This window comes from Spermophilus citellus (genome assembly GCF_964194105.1).
Source record: "Spermophilus citellus genome assembly, chromosome: 5".
Lineage (NCBI taxonomy): Eukaryota > Metazoa > Chordata > Mammalia > Rodentia > Sciuridae > Spermophilus > Spermophilus citellus.
Window position 1 is genome coordinate 54,990,912 of NC_138186.1, and position 15,902 is coordinate 55,006,813.

Consider the following 15,902-nt stretch of genomic DNA (forward strand, 5'->3'; position numbering starts at 1 on the left):
AAGGAAATTGCAAAAATAAAGTTTATCTCCTGGGAGATAGAACAAGGCAACAGTGAATTTAGTCATATTGGAACCTTATTTGTTTTGTTTAAAGTTCTTTGTTTAGCTGGGTTCAGTGATGCACCCCTAATCCCATTTATTTGAGAGGCTGAGGCAGGAGGATTGCAAGTTTGAGGCCAGCCTCAGCAACTTAGTGAGGTCAAAATAAAAAATAAAAAGGGCTAGGGATGGAGTTCAGTGGTTAAGTGCCCCTGGGTTCAATCCCCAGTACAAAAACCAAAAACCAAAAACCAAAACAAAACAGCTCTTTGTTAAGCTTCATTTACCTTAATCAACTCACAGTGAGACCTTTGGAGCATATAATTTGTATAAAGAAAACTATCAATTGGGGGAAACAACTTCTTTTACGTGCAGGATTTTTGAAAACGTTATTTCCTTTTTCATCAAAACAGAACAAAAGCAGTCTTATCTCGTTGCTCATTTCTACCCCCACCTTTTTCATAGCAAGTGATGACTGTCAGCTCTGCTCTCCTAACCACTCCCTGTCCCGGTGGATCTTTCTTGTGTGTTAGGGTCCACACCTACAGCAGCATAAAGGGGACAGTTCAACTGAGAGGACAGAATGTAAGGATAGGGGAATCCAGAGGAGCCCTGGGGAATCCTCACAGGCAGGGAGAGGGATCATAGCAGAAGCAAGAGTTCAAAGCCAAGCAGCCAACACAGGCATCAACCAGCCCAGCAGGTCTATTTTTAATTAAAAACAAACATTGATCTGAAAATGAGGAATCCTGCAAGGATTCAACATTGGCAAAAGCAATAGACCCAGAGAAATGAATGGAGAGAGAGAAGAGATCAAGAAAGAGCACAAAAGAGAATTTAACCAGAGCTGCTGCCCCAAGTTGCTGTTATAAACTCAAGAATGTAAATTAGCAACCAATTATCAGGGATATGATGCTATAGACTTTGGATCTGGAGTGGCCCCCAAAGTCCTGTGTGTTAAAAGCTTGGTCCCCAGCTTGGCACAATTGGAAGATAGTGGAAACTTTTTTTTTTTTTTAAGTGATAGGTTCTCACTGAGTTGTTCAGGGCTTCGCTAAGTTGCCAAGGCTGGCTTTGAACTCAAAAAAATCAAAGGATAGAGAAAGTGAATTTGTAGTCTTTTAGGTTGACTTTTTGAAGAGTATCCTAGTCTTTCCCACTAGGAGAAAAACTACGTGGGTGGACATTGGTTTCATCAATGACGTTTCTAACGTTCTTATGTTTAATTTTTTATCACTTATTCATTTTGAAGGAGTCCTGAGCAGATAAATACATGTCAGTAACTATGGGAGTTACTTTGCTTTTCTGTAATGATTATAACTACGTAAGTTTGAAAAGATCGCTCCTTGAGTTCTTCTTTTCTGTCTGTCAGGAGCAGAGCTCTGACATGCCACATGAGGAATGTAACGTGAATCTCCTCTTTTGATCAGAGAGACTTTGTTACAACTGCAGGGCTTTTTCAAAGTTGTGACTTGCCAATTTTTGAAAATTAATTTTTGCTTCTTTCTTTTATTTTTAGAAGCAGGCTTCCTGTACTGTCCTTCAAATTTCTAGTCACCAGCCCAACAAATCTCTTGGTTTCCATGTAGGAATGGGCACATTCTTTGTAACATTCACAGGCTAATGAACTCCACTTCTAGGTGACATCTCTGAATCATAAATATTTCCGCACACATTTGGAGGACAGCCTTTCCTTGGGTCGACCCCTTCTCATCGAGGACATTCGTGAAGAGCTGGATCCAGCCTTGGATAATGTCTTAGAAAAGAATTTCATTAAATCCGGCACCACTTTTAAGGTGAGCTTTTGTAAAAGAGAATGAAAGAAAAGAACAATGGTGACATCTACTTATCTTTTTGAGCATAGCAGTAAAAGCAATTTCTTCCGGGTGATAGTATTTGATACGCTGGAAAAAAAAAATTATTTCCAAACTCATATTTGGTGTTTCCTTTTATCTCTTTTTTATTTTTAAGCATAAAGTGCTTATTTTATTTTTCCTTCACAGTGTTAGCTATTATTCTATATTTCTTTTTTCCTAACTTCTAATTAACAAATAATAATTGTATATATGGGGTAGAATGTATTATACATTTCAAAATTGCTAAAGTAGATCTTTTTTAAAAATTAAATTTATTTTTTAACTCATAAAAACATAAAAGCTCTATATAATATCGGGTGCCATGTGATGCTTTGATTCCTTTTTTATAGTATATAAAACAAAGTAACATTAGGGAACCACATTGTCTGGTTTTAATAATTATGCTAGTGTTGCATAAGAAAATTACATGTATTGTTAGCAACTCTGAGAAAGCTGATTTTGCAAACCGTATGCATATTTATGTAAGAAAATCTGAATTTCCTCCCTGGATAAAATAGTATTTTCATAAAGCCTATAGACATTGCTCTGTTCTTTTTTCTTTTTATTAACTTTTCTTCTAAACTCATTGACTTTGCTGGAAGCTATGGAATACTGTTCCCAATTGTTGATGGTAACATGAATTGTTTTCAATATAACTTTATTTTTTTAATTGACGTCATTCTCTTCCTTTAGGGTAGGTTTTATTTTTTGATGAATAACAACATTTCTGGTGGAGTGTTTTCCTCTTTGGATGACTTTATTTCCTGAGTATAAGTGAACCATAAAGAATGCATTTTTTTCATTAAACAAAGATTTATTTAGAAAATTTTTCTTCATAATGTGAATTCATTCCTATGCCATATTTTTTAAATTAATTCAGCAAAATTTATGGAGCATCCAATATATACTTAAGCCTGCAAGAGTTTATGGGGTGTATTGAATAAAACTCAGTGTTCTGAAGACTTAGCATCATCTCCTATGAGATTAAGAAATAGAATTTCTCTTTTTCAGATAAAGGAGCTAAGAATAAAATTTTAGTGATTCATTTGGCTATTGTGGACTCATCCACAATTTTGAACTGCATTAAAAAAATTTAATTGACAAATAAAATAAAAATCTTATATATTCAAAATGTACAATGTGATATTTTAATATACCTATACATTATGTACTGATTATCATAATCAAATTAATTAACATACTCATCACCACCCATGCTATCTTTTAGATATCCAGAACTTGTTCATCTTACAAATGAAAGTTGTACCCTTTGACTAACACCTCCCCTTCCTACCTCCAGCCCCAGGTAACCAGTGTTGGATTCTCTGCTTCTAAGAATTCAGATTTGTTTAGATTTCACATATAGATGAGATCACACTGTAATTGTCTATCTGTATATGATTTATTTCATATGCCTCATTTAACATGCCAAAGGAGGATATAGAATCTCCATTCCTGAAGATCTTTTTAAAGACCCTAGATTCTTATTTGCAGTATTGAAGGTAGGGTACCTGAGGATGTGATGGTGGCCTTAAGAATGTTTTCCATCATATGCAGGATGAGGATTAATTGAAACTTAAGACATTTAAAAATGGTACCAATATCCACTTGATTTTTTTTAATATAGCAAAACCCAGTTCTTTTTCAATATACTGCAAATAGTAGTACTTAAGATAAATGTTTTCTTTCTGGAAAAAAAGAGTTGGCATTTTCCCTCTGAACATTATGTTAACTTTCTATTGTCAAATATTCTTGAGATATGAGTATAGAATGCAAAAAGAAGTAATACTTTGGATGAATATAGCAAAGTTCCATAGTAGGAAATAATTTCCTCAGCTAGGGGGAAAATAGCATCTCCTGTACTTTGAACAATTGATGAGAGTAATAAATACTGAAAATGTCAAATCCTAGATGCATCTGAGTTTTCCTTTACACCCACCATTTGTTTTGGATATATTTCTCATTTGCCTGGTATTATGGCTAAAAATATCTTCAGGAAGGTCCACAGATCTAAATTGTTCTAAATGGAATAGGCTTTATTATTTAAGAACAGTGATTAAAATTTCACGTCTTTCTTTCGCAATTCATTCCAGTTGTACAACCCTGACCTTTGCTAAAGTCTTTCCTAAAATGACCCCAAATCCCTTGTCCTGCTCTTAAACTGTTCTTATTTTTATATTTGAATATATATAGGTGAAAGTGGGTGATAAGGAGTGTGATGTCATGGATTCATTCAAACTTTATATTACCACGAAATTATCAAACCCTGCCTTTACCCCCGAGATCAACGCTAAAACATCAGTGATTGACTTCACTGTTACCATGAAAGGACTGGAGAATCAGTTATTGAGGAGAGTAATTCTAACCGAGAAACAGGTAATCACACTCAAGGGAAAGAACTTCTACTTATAATAAATTATAATAAATGCTTCAAATGTATTGAGAAATTACTAAGTATATGGAAGACAACCATATTCACCCTTGTTAACATGAAGAAATATTTCTTTGGCAGTGTCAATTTCTATGAAGAAATCCTATAACTCATTTCTTCTTTAACACCAAACACACACACACACACACACACACACACACACACACACACACATCTACTCTGATTGGAAACCTTTGAGTATATTGACTTACATATCTGTAGCCTTATGGATTGTCCTGATTTCACATGAAAAATTTACTGAAAACCATAATCCTGGAGAAAAATAAATTGCCCTATTGCCCTGGCTTGCTAAATACCACTGTGATAGTTAGAATTACTATGGTCTCCATTATTTAATGATCTAAGGAGCCATACCTTTATTTTAATTAAATGAAATTTACACAAAAGCAGAGATATTAAGTATGGCTGAGGGTTCTAATGAAGCAAAGAACAACTTAGGATTAGAAGATTTTTTTAAGAGACAGATACAAGATTAAACCAATTATTAAGATAATGCTTGGAAAACATTAAATTTTATGCATAAAATATTTGCACAAAATATATTTGCATATATTGAATATATTTGCATAAAACATGAGAAAGTTTCTATTTGCTTCAGTATAATTAATTTTGGTATTCAAGATCCAAGGAAAAGACAAGGTTAGGAATAATAACAGCAGAGAGACATAAAATGGGAAGGTGAGAAAAAGAACGAGAGGAGAGGATGGCAGGGCCCGGGGGGAGAGGGAAGAGAGGAACACAGGCCACACACCCAGAAGTGGAAAGAGAAATGACGCCAACTCTTCTTCTTGAGTAAAATGATGTCAAGTCCTACCTGGTTAATAGAGGCGGCTCACCTTGGGGACCAGCCATTGAAAGGTGGCCAGTCCAGGGGAGAGAGAAGGGCACAATCCCAGCTGTGAGAGCTGTGTGACTTTCATTTCCAAGACACCAAGGGCTGGTGCTGTCCAAAAGGCATCTGTGTCTCTTCCACATCCAGACAGAGAGCCCCGACCCTCCAATTCACTGCTTGAATTGCCTCTCAAAACCGCTGTTGGAAAGGAGTCCTCCATGGTCTCATTGGGGCTGTTGGACTATTTTGAGATGATTTCACTCTAGCCCAGCTCCCCCATGAGGTTGCACTGTCTAAAGGTCCCCAATATACCCTACACCCACTCCTTATAGGCCTTAGCTTCCTCTTCAAGAGCCATTCTAAGATGTGCACACCAACCTTGCACAGCACAGTGAAGGCATCCTGAGCAGGACAGCCAACCCCCAGCAAGCCTGCTCTGATACATCAGTTGCACAGATGAACAAATGGAAGTCAGAGAGAATAAGGGACTAAGCCTATAACAGCACATACGCTTTCCACCCTGTCAGGCCTATCGATCATGCAATAGACCCAGAGAAATGAATGGAGAGAGAGAAGAGATCAAGAGAGAGCACAAAAGAGAATTTAACTAGAGCTGCTGCCCCAAGTTGCTGTTATAAACTCAAGAATGTAAATTAGCAACCAATTATCAGGGATATGATGCTATAGACTTTGGATCTGGAGTGGCCCCCAAAGTCCTGTGTGTTAAAAGCTTGGTCCCCAGCTTGGCACAATTTGGAAGATAGTGGAAACTTTTTTTTTAAGTGATAGGTTCTCACTGTGCTATGTGGTAGCACCTATTTTTCTATTCCATACTGAAAAGGAAGCTAATGTGATTTCGTTTTGTCCATGTATTCATACACTGCCACATGGGGAGGATTGTTTGAATGAAAGTGATTCATTAGTCCCCTGCAAATGCAGCCATACTCTCATCACCCCAAGGAAAGCCACAATCCTGCTAGAATGGTGGCAGTGACCCTTGTCTTGGTTATGGAAGACAAGGGTATCAGCCCTTTCTCCTCCAGTAACTAGCCATCTGTGTGATATTGGGATGATATCATATTTCTGGGTTCTCAGCTTCCCCAGAGGTAAAATAAAGGAGTTAAACTAAATTCAGTGCCTCTGGATTTGACAAATATCTATTGGGTTGAGTCCCTTCTCTGCAAAGATTCACGATAAGTGCTGTCAAGAACACAAAAATTAATGGGAAGAGTGCGGACAGTTCCTGCCTTGTAGATGCACAGACTCTGGAGGAAAATAACCTCAAAGGCAAACTGTGCCACAGGCCATAACAGATGTACAGATTGACGCTGTGCCATGGCCTTTGATTGACTCGTTGGTGCAGGAAGACTTTCTGAAAGTGGTAGAATTTCCAAAGCAGTTTTTCCAGAAATTGTTCTTAAGTAGTTTAAAACAGTGCAGGAAAGAACAAACAAACAAACAAAAACATTGCCATGAAGGATATTACTGAGATGGTTTCAATTTAGAGTCTGTATTTACTAGGAGTATGTATCAGTGTTATATTCCCTGGATTTTAATGCTGGGCTATGGTTATGTAAGAGACTGTCCTGGCTCTCAGGAGATTTGCTAAAGTCTTTAGGAACAAAGAGTTATGACATGAGCAAGAGGGTAGGCAATAATTAATAATAATAATAATAGTAATAACAACAACAATATCATTTATAGACAGAGCGAAAAGCCAATAACATATACCCTTTACCTAGAGACGTTTGGTGACTCTAGGTAAAGGATATATGAGAATTTGTTGTACTAGTCTTGCAAAACTTCTAAAAGTTTGACATTTTCCAAAATATAATTTCTAAGTTATATTATTTATGTTGGAAAAAGATACCTTCCAAACACCGATGTAATCCCTTTGGTAGAAGGAGATGCAAATACAATGGAAAACGAATTTGTGTTGGCAACTGACTATACCATGTCAGGTCCTGGGTGCCTGTAGTCAGGCACTACAGGTTTCTTGATATTAATGCCTCTTTGTTTCTACCTCTTCTTCCTGCAAATAAAATGAGCATTTCTCACAGATGCAGTGTGGGAACAGGTCCAAGAGAATGGGACATTCTGTTAATAAACCGAGCTGGCAAGGAGGCTGGGGGTAATTGGGTAAAATTGTTTTAGCCCTTATCTCCTGCATGCCAGTCTAAGGCCTGTGGAATCTGAATGCTAGTGGGCATAGTTTAAAAAATTATCCAGAGAAACAAAATACAGACGGATTTGACTAATGATAGTAATTTCTTCTGTCCTTCGAAAGGCAGTTTGGTTGAAACATTTTAAATTAATAACAAAAAACTAATATGTTGAATTTGCCCTGATCACTGGGAATTTCAGTTCTGATGATATTTTTTTGTTTCTTAATAACAGGAGCTAGAGTCTGAGAGGGTTAAACTTTTGGAGGACGTTACTTTTAATAAGCGGAAGATGAAAGAACTTGAAGATAACCTCCTCTATAAATTAAGTGCTACAAAAGGTATTTTGTTATTAAGAAGTAATCAAATAACAAACCCTAAGTGAGGATTTCTTTTATACACTTCAATGCTCTCATGATTGCACACATTAGGAAAAAGTTGAGTTACCAATACAAAAACAAGCCAGGCGGTTTCTAGCTAGATGTTAAAGAAGGACTGCAGAGAATCTGATTTTTGAATTAGCAACTAGAGACTGCGCATCTGGGAATAACACAGTTTTCTTGATGTAATTGCTCTCTCCTGAGAAAAATAAGGGCTCCCAGTGGAGCTGGGTAACTCACAATAGGCTAATTTGCTTGCCCAAAAGAAACTAATGTGCTAATCTATTTTTTTTTCAGACTGACTCTTTCATTTGGTCTTAAAATGCAGTGCTCCAACAGGTTATGACACATGTCATTTGTGTCCAAGGAGCTTGGCTACCAAGGGCCCAGCTCTTTTCATCTCACCTTGACTTTGCACTTGGAAGTCAAGGGTAGGGTCTCCTCTGGGCAGTCAGAGTCATCATACCATACCCCAATTTGAGGATGTACTCCCTGTGCAATATAGTAAAAGAAAAATTGTATCCAAATAAAGTGAAATCAACAAACATCATATAGTTCTGTGTAGGCAAATCACACCAACCTGAATTCCCCCATTTTTTTTAGCAGTCTGATAAAGAATACTTCCCAATATCACTTTAATTCCTGAATTAAAATTAAAAAACAAAAACCCCCTAACCTCCCAAACCTAACCTCTAGGATGAGCTTAGTGGAAAGTCTTTCTATCTGCCTTCATGGCACTGCTTCTGCTGGTGAAGTTGCTGTTCTCTTGCTAAGTGTTAGCAAGGAGAGCCAAAGGTGGCTCCCTGGTCCTTCGAAAAGTGTGCCAGATCCAGATGTCTTTGTTGTGATAACCAAGTGTGGATTTCCACTTGAGATGTGGCCTGTCTGCCAGAGGAACTCAGCACGTCTGCAGTGCCCACCTGCCTCCCAGAATCCAGGACAGGCCCCAGCGCTGCTGTGTGTACCAGCCATGAACTGAGCACATCCAAAGAATCTTTCCTATCTTAAAACTGAACTCATGGTCACAAGTACATGTTATTTCTATTAAAAACAATGTTGAAGGGGAAGCTAAAAATAAAATTAAGGTTTCTCTTCCTGAAGAGACACTTCTACTGACCCCCAATCTCCTCTTGTAGATGTAGAGGAACCAGAGTTCTCAGTAACAAGGACCATTCTGCTCAACTGGGGGGAGGTGAGAAGGTGCCGCTCACCTGTCAGCTTGCCACGTGTCTCAGTCAGCTTTTTGGCTTCTGTGACTAAAACAATTTTAGGAGGAAAAGTTTATTTGGGGGCTCAAGGTTTCAGAGGTCTCAATCCACAGACAGTGGGCTCCATTCCTTGGGGCTTGAGGTGAGGCAGGACATCATGGCAGAGTGTAGTGGAGGGAAGCACCTCACATGGTGATCAGAAAGCAGAGAGTCTCCTCTCACTAGATATAAAATATATACCCCAAAGCCATGCCCCCCAGTAAACCACCTCCTCCAGCCACACCCCACCTGCCTCCAGTTCTCACCCAGTTAATCCCATCAGGGAATTAACCCCACTGATTAGGTTAAGGCTGTGACCCAATCATGTCTTCTCCAAGCCTTCTTGCATTGTCTCACACGTGAGCTTTTGGGGGACACCTCACATCCAAACTGTAACACCAAGCTTTTGCACCAGCTCACACCCCAAGACAAGTGGGACAGACACTCTGGGGACACTTGGTGAAAAGCCACCCAGATGGAGGGAAAGCATGTCACATAGGGAATGGCTAAAATCCCTGGAGATGCCATTATTGTCTTCAGACATTTGAAAACCTATCAAATGGGTCTTTAGCCTTTTGCAGATTTGTAAGCCGGGTACAGGACAGGCCTTTGGCAGGACTCTGGCATCAGGTGGTAGTTGACCTTTTGGCATCTTCAGATTCTACTCCCCTGGGACCCTGTGGACTTTGGAGAAGTCCAGGTGGAAACCAGCAGTGGGATTTCAGAAGCGACGCCTCTTGCTTGGAAGCCGCTCCACCTCATGTCTACAGTTTTCCTCCTTTGACTTTTAGGTTCCTTGGTAGATGATGAATCTCTCATTGGTGTCCTCCGAACTACCAAGCAGACAGCGGCTGAAGTGAGTGAAAAGCTGCACGTGGCTGCGGAAACCGAGATCAAGATCAACACGGCGCAGGAGGAGTTCCGGCCCGCGGCCACCCGCGGCAGCATCCTCTACTTCCTCATCACGGAGATGAGCATGGTCAACATCATGTACCAGACGTCGCTGGCCCAGTTCTTGAAGCTCTTTGACCAGTCCATGGCTAGGTCAGTCTACCCCACCTTTTCCCTGGTGGCTCCAAAGCTGTAACTTCAGTTTCTTTGTATCTGTATTTCTTTTCTTTCAGCAATTGATTTTTGCCTCTTTGATTTTTTGAAACGGACTGCAGGTCTGAGAAGTCGCCACTCCCTCAAAAGAGGATCACCAACATTATCGAGTACCTGACATACGAAGTTTTTACATACTCCGTCAGAGGCCTGTATGAAAACCACAAATTCCTCTTTGTACTCCTCATGACCTTAAAAATTGATCTTCAGAGAGGGACAGTTAAGCACAGAGAGTTTCAGGCTCTCATTAAAGGTAAAGTGTTTGTAATGCAGATGGGTAAAAAGTATTGCTTTTGATGTGTTCTTTGATATTCTCTAAACCCATTTCTGTGATATGGAAGGGAAATTGGGTCCTAATGGAAGTGATGTTCTTTTTTTAATGTCTTTTTATCTGATTTCCATTAATTTTTCTCTGGTTACTTTGAGATTCAGGTCTGTGCTAATCCTGTGGATTTTAGATATATAATCATGTCCAGTCTGTTCATTGTTGTCCATGCTTAGGATAATAGATTGAAAGACATGCTGGTGGTGAGTTTTCTAGAGCAAGAGAGCAATTCCCTCAGCCAGGGAGTGTTATTATTTTTCAGGCCGTAAAAAGGCATATTTGTACTCCATTTTTGGCATTCATCTTGTTCATTGCTTATATCTATATTAAAAGGTATAATTAAGAAGACAAAGGAATGTTATTTTCATCTGGTGCAGGGGTACACATCTGTAATCCCAGCTGCTTGGGAGGCTGAGATAGGAGGATATTGCAAGTTCAAAACCAGCCTCAGCAAAGCGAGGTGCTTAGCAACCCAATGGGACCCTGTCTCTAAATAAAATACAAAATAGGGCTGGGGATATGCCTCAGTGGTTGAGTGCCCCTGAGTTCAACCCCTGGTACCAAAAAGATAAAGAATGATATTTTCAGTTGAATTCAGTTGAACAAGTATTTACTGAGCACTTCCTATCTAAACCTGTCATGCTGCTATTGGAGACACAAGCATAAGCCAGACCTTGTTTAAAATAAATCATAGACTCATAATGGGGATAAAGTTAGTTTTAGAAAATAACTCTAATGGCCAGGCACAGTGGTGCACACCTATAATCCCAGTGGCTGGGGGCTGAGGCAGGATGAACGCAAGTTCAAAGCCAGCCTCAGCAACTTATTGAGACCCTAAGTAACTTAGTCTCAAAATAAAAAATAAAAGGGCTGGGGATGTGGCTCAGTAGTCAAGCACTCCTGGGTTCAATTCCTTGTACCAAAAATAAAAAAACAAAAAAAAACCCTCTAAAATAAAGCAGAACAACTTAAGTAATAGAGCTAAAAAAACAAAAACAAGGTGTTCAATCAAAAAGGAGGAAAATATTGCATGTGGTTTGTGTTATTTAAAAAAAGCTTTGTGAACAAAAAGTCTACCTCTACAATGATCTGGGGATTATTTGATTGATGATAAACATGTTCCAATCTTTTTCTTGTGTTTTTGGCTCTTTAAATATAATTTGGCATATCATTTTCTGGCTACCCTTACCCTCAAAAAACAAAGTGGCATTTGAGAGGGATCCTGAATTCAGGAGAGGCAGAAATGAGGGCAACCCTCCATACTGAGACAGAACAGCGCTGTTGAAACAGCCTGGTTTTGTTGAAATGCCTGGTGGATTGTGGGAAATAGGACTCGACAGGTACATTGGTGGCTTACTGTGGAAAGCACCAATCCTCTAGGAAGGATCCTGTGGACCTAGTAAGAAGCAGGGCCCTTGTGGACTGGGACGTGTCTATCCCTTAAGAAGGTGAGTTGGGCAGACGTGTATGAGATTGGAAAAAAGAGCCTCACTGGAGTCTCCCCAATCTCCCCAACCACAGGACGTGCATTCCTGCCCAGGAGAAAGGCCATGGGAATATAAAGGAAGGAATGCGTATGGGAGATCGTGGAGGTGAAATGGAAAGTGGCTGTGTCTGAGAGCTGGGAGAGAGGTCAAGGGTGCTGCAGGGCAAGGGAATGTCTAACTGGAGTCAGGTCGAGGCTGGGGCTTGGCAGACAGGATTAGTTGCAATCAGAGGATCTTGTACAGGAACCCAGCCTGTGACCCAGACACATGGAGATGAGGGGGCAACATGCAGATCTGAGGTATCCCCCAAACCAAGATGAGATCCCACCCTGCCACCCCTCCCCCACCAAGCAAACCCAGCTAGACCAGAGCTATTACCCAGAAAGATCTGGGCTCTTTGAAAGAGGGTAGAAAATCAGAAGATTGAGTAACAGGGCAACACAGGAGGGTCAGAGTTCCTCAGGAGGATTAGATTTGCTACAGAAAAATAAAGAAGACTGCACACCTATATTGGCGTTGGAGCATATTTATGACTTCATTTCATAAAGACTGGAGTGTCAGAACCGGATTGTACAGGGCCAGAAGAGCCTGTAAGAAGAATTTGGATTTAATTTAGTTGGCAATAGGGAGCCATCGATTGTTTTATGAGCAGGGATGTAGCATGAACAGAGCAGTGCTTTAGGAAGATTAATTTGGAATTGTATGATAGATTGATTGACAGAAGTACAATCATCTCAGCTGTAAAAAGAGTGTGTTGTTTTATAGACAAAACCAGTTTATTGTAGTTTTAGTTTTGAACTGGCTTACATTTTGATTGAATTGTTTCTTAAAAGATGGTATGGTTCAGTTTCTAAAAAATTTTAAAAATATGGCCCTGAGATCATAGACTTATTTTTTAAAAAATGTTATGAACACAATACTTAAGGGGGAAAACAGTTGTTTATCTTGGCAGCAACATTTGATTTCCCAAGAGTGACCGTCCTTAGGTATCCATTACTTCCCGTTTTCTCCAATATTTGTAAGGTGCCTTTGACTTTCTTTTGCAACTGAGAATATCAGAGCTTTGAAAAATGAAATGGCTTCCAGAGGCAATCCTGCGTTACAGAGCAACTGATGTATCCATTCTCCGGGAGTGCTTATTTTAGAAAGATACTGTCTCTCTTTTGTCATAGACCATTAATAAAAAGACCTTGGGGAGCTGCGGGGAGTGCTTTTGCCTTCCAGGTGGGACTGGACCTGGATTTCCCAAAGTGGGGGGCAGAGAATATGAATTAATGTCAAAACAGCCACTGAGGATGACATAGCTGAGGTTGTTCTACATTTTCTACACACGTTATTTAATCTCACAACAATTCATCTGGGGGATTCTATTAGGACATCCATCTGATGAGGCAATCTAGAGAGACTGAGTCGAGTCCCTTGCCCAAATGTAAGCAGCCAGTCAGTGACAGAGCTGGGATATCTGGGAGAGCAGGGTGGGCTGTCATCATTCTGGGTTGGTTCAGATACATGACATGCTTAAAAATGCCCGGCAGTTTAGTTGGCTTCTTCTGATGTCCCTAAGGTGCATAGTCTCATGAAAATATTTCTTTGGAAACCACTGAGAAGAAAAAGAGGTGTGTGTCTCTGAGTTAAGAGACGTGGGAACTGTGAAGACTGCAGGGGGCGCTCTCTGAGGGTTGCTTCTCCCATCAGTGATTCTCAAACTGGAATAGAACTTGGTCTTTCCCCTCTGCAGGGGGGTGGAACAGTGAGAGGAAGGGTCACCTACTGTTCTAAAGGTGTTGTGGTCCTCAGAGCCACTGATCCCCAAGTCCTCTGTAGTAGAGCAAAGGGGTCTACAGTTCATATATCTTCTCAGGAAGATGCTAAACAGAAAGAGCAAAGACCAGTAGTCCCCCCACCACCTTTTTCTTGGCCCAGGGTTGATATGTGAAGTGGAAGGATTTGCTGGGATTTTAAGGAGGACCACTGGATTTAAAAGTTCCAGAAACACTGTTGTGCATTCATCTGAATTAACTTAACATTGGAGCTGGAGTTATGATGTGACATTACTAGAGACATTTAATGGGGGACTTTTAAAATTATAATCCTGTATCTGGTTGGAAAATGACTACCTTAGGTATGGACATTTGACTTGTGATCTGCTTCAAAATATAATCTGATGCCATAACCCAGATCCTCTGCTAGCCTCCAAACTCCATGACAACAGGGACCTTGTCTGGTTTTGTCCACCGTGTCCTCGGTGCCTGGGTCATGCAGATGCATAGTGGGGGTGCTCAATAAATATTTGTTGAATAAGTGATTTGAACACCACTTACCCCCTAAAACAATCCCAAGATATATGAGGTTCTCTTTCCTCCCCCCTATTTCCCTCTTTCTCTTCCTCTTTATCCAACTGTTTATCTAATCATCTGCTTAACTCGGTAAGAAATATTGTTGAATATTGATATTCTGGAGGAGTGATGATTGACTAAGAAATGATCTGTAAAAATCACACATGAAAAGATCCACCAATTCATTAATATAGAAATTTGGTTGTAAAAAAGAAAAAGTGGACAAAGAGGAAAATACCCGTGACCACCTGAGAAAAATTCTTTGCAGGGAAAAATGACAAAGTGTTGCTGTCATATTTTATAAGATACTATAAATCAGTAAATAAAGCACTGAGACTTCAGGGAAATGTACCCAAAAAAGATAACCACATTTTCCATAATATGATTATTTGCCAATTTTCCCATATTTTATGTAATATGGTTATCTCGCTTTTATTATTTGGAAAATAAATGTCTAAAAATGAAGTACGAGCTCGCCTGACTCATGCTGTCTGATGTTTCCCCTCAGGGGGTGCAGCTCTGGACCTGAAAGCCTGCCCCCCAAAACCGTTTCGCTGGATCCTGGACATGACGTGGCTAAATCTCGTAGAGCTGAGTAAACTTCCGCAATTTGCAGAAATTATGAACCAGGTAACAAGGGGCTGGTGAAAAGTACAGGTTTGTAAATCCAAATGCATGCAGGTCATCTTAACTGAGTCCTACTGATGAGTTCCTTCACCCGCAGGAGTCAAACAACAGTGTGGGCTTGAGGTGTTGTGACTGGGAGGGGGCAGTTTGGACAGATGGACCTCAGAGTGGCCTTTTTATGGGTGCAGGGAACTATCTTTCTTCCTGTGCGGTGGGCATATGCTGTGTTCTCGTTCTCTCTCTCTCTCTCTCTTTCTCTCTCTCTCTCTCCCTTCTTTCTTACTTATTTTTTGGTACCAGAGATTGAACTCAGAGGTACTTAACCACTGAACCACATCCACAGCCCTTTTTTGAATTTTATTTAGAGACAGGGTCTCACTGAGTTGCTTAGGGCCTCACTCAGTTTCTGAGGCTGGCTTTGAACTTGTGATCCTCCTTGTCTCAGCCTCCCGAGCCACTGGGATTACAGGCAGCAACATGGGTTGTTTTTATGTGCCTGCTTTAGTTGCTATTATAAGCAGATCAGTGAGTAGACCCTGTCATTGTAGAATTGTTTTTTTTTTTTTTGCATTTTTACTTCTGCCTATGATTGAATAATTGCTGTAGGTTTGAGTTTGAGGTAAATTAAGAGGTGGGCTCCTTTTTAATCATTTGGCATTATATAGAGGGCTGCTACTGTTACCTGGTGGGTGGAGACCAGGGATGCCGCTGAACATTTTATGATAGCCAGGACAGCCCCACAACGAAGAATCATCCCCTCCTAACTAGCAATAATAGCAAAATTGAGGAACCTTGATCTCTATTTCTTCTTGTCCAACCATTTTGTATAATTGGTACATGATCCTAATTCTAGTGAATCGTGTAGAAAAATAATGGGGGAAACTGAAAGGGAGTTAGACCACATTGACATTATTCAGGTCATTGATTCTGATGAAAAATATGATGTGTGTTGTTTTGCCTAAAAAGCGAGGCTCCTGTAAAGAATGCCCCCGGAGGTAGGTCAGAGCCTCCGGCACAGTCCTGCCACTGGACTTCCTGTCTAACTTCTTGGCTTG

At 40.0% G+C, this 15,902-nt stretch overlaps 1 protein-coding gene across 1 annotated transcript in view; it reads left to right on the forward strand.

Moving 5' to 3' along the window:
• DNAH8 (dynein axonemal heavy chain 8) overlaps positions 1-15,902 on the forward strand; it is a gene marked incomplete at its 3' end in the record, with an annotated part of 273,605 nt that overhangs the window by 176,855 nt on the left and 80,848 nt on the right. Inside the window, exons 71-76 of the mRNA XM_081294489.1 lie at positions 1,680-1,835; positions 4,089-4,271; positions 7,577-7,682; positions 9,760-10,012; positions 10,135-10,325; positions 14,729-14,850. Of these exons, the coding sequence (XP_081150615.1) occupies positions 1,680-1,835; positions 4,089-4,271; positions 7,577-7,682; positions 9,760-10,012; positions 10,135-10,325; positions 14,729-14,850 (1,011 nt within the window). The remainder of the gene's footprint in view (positions 1-1,679; positions 1,836-4,088; positions 4,272-7,576; positions 7,683-9,759; positions 10,013-10,134; positions 10,326-14,728; positions 14,851-15,902) is intronic.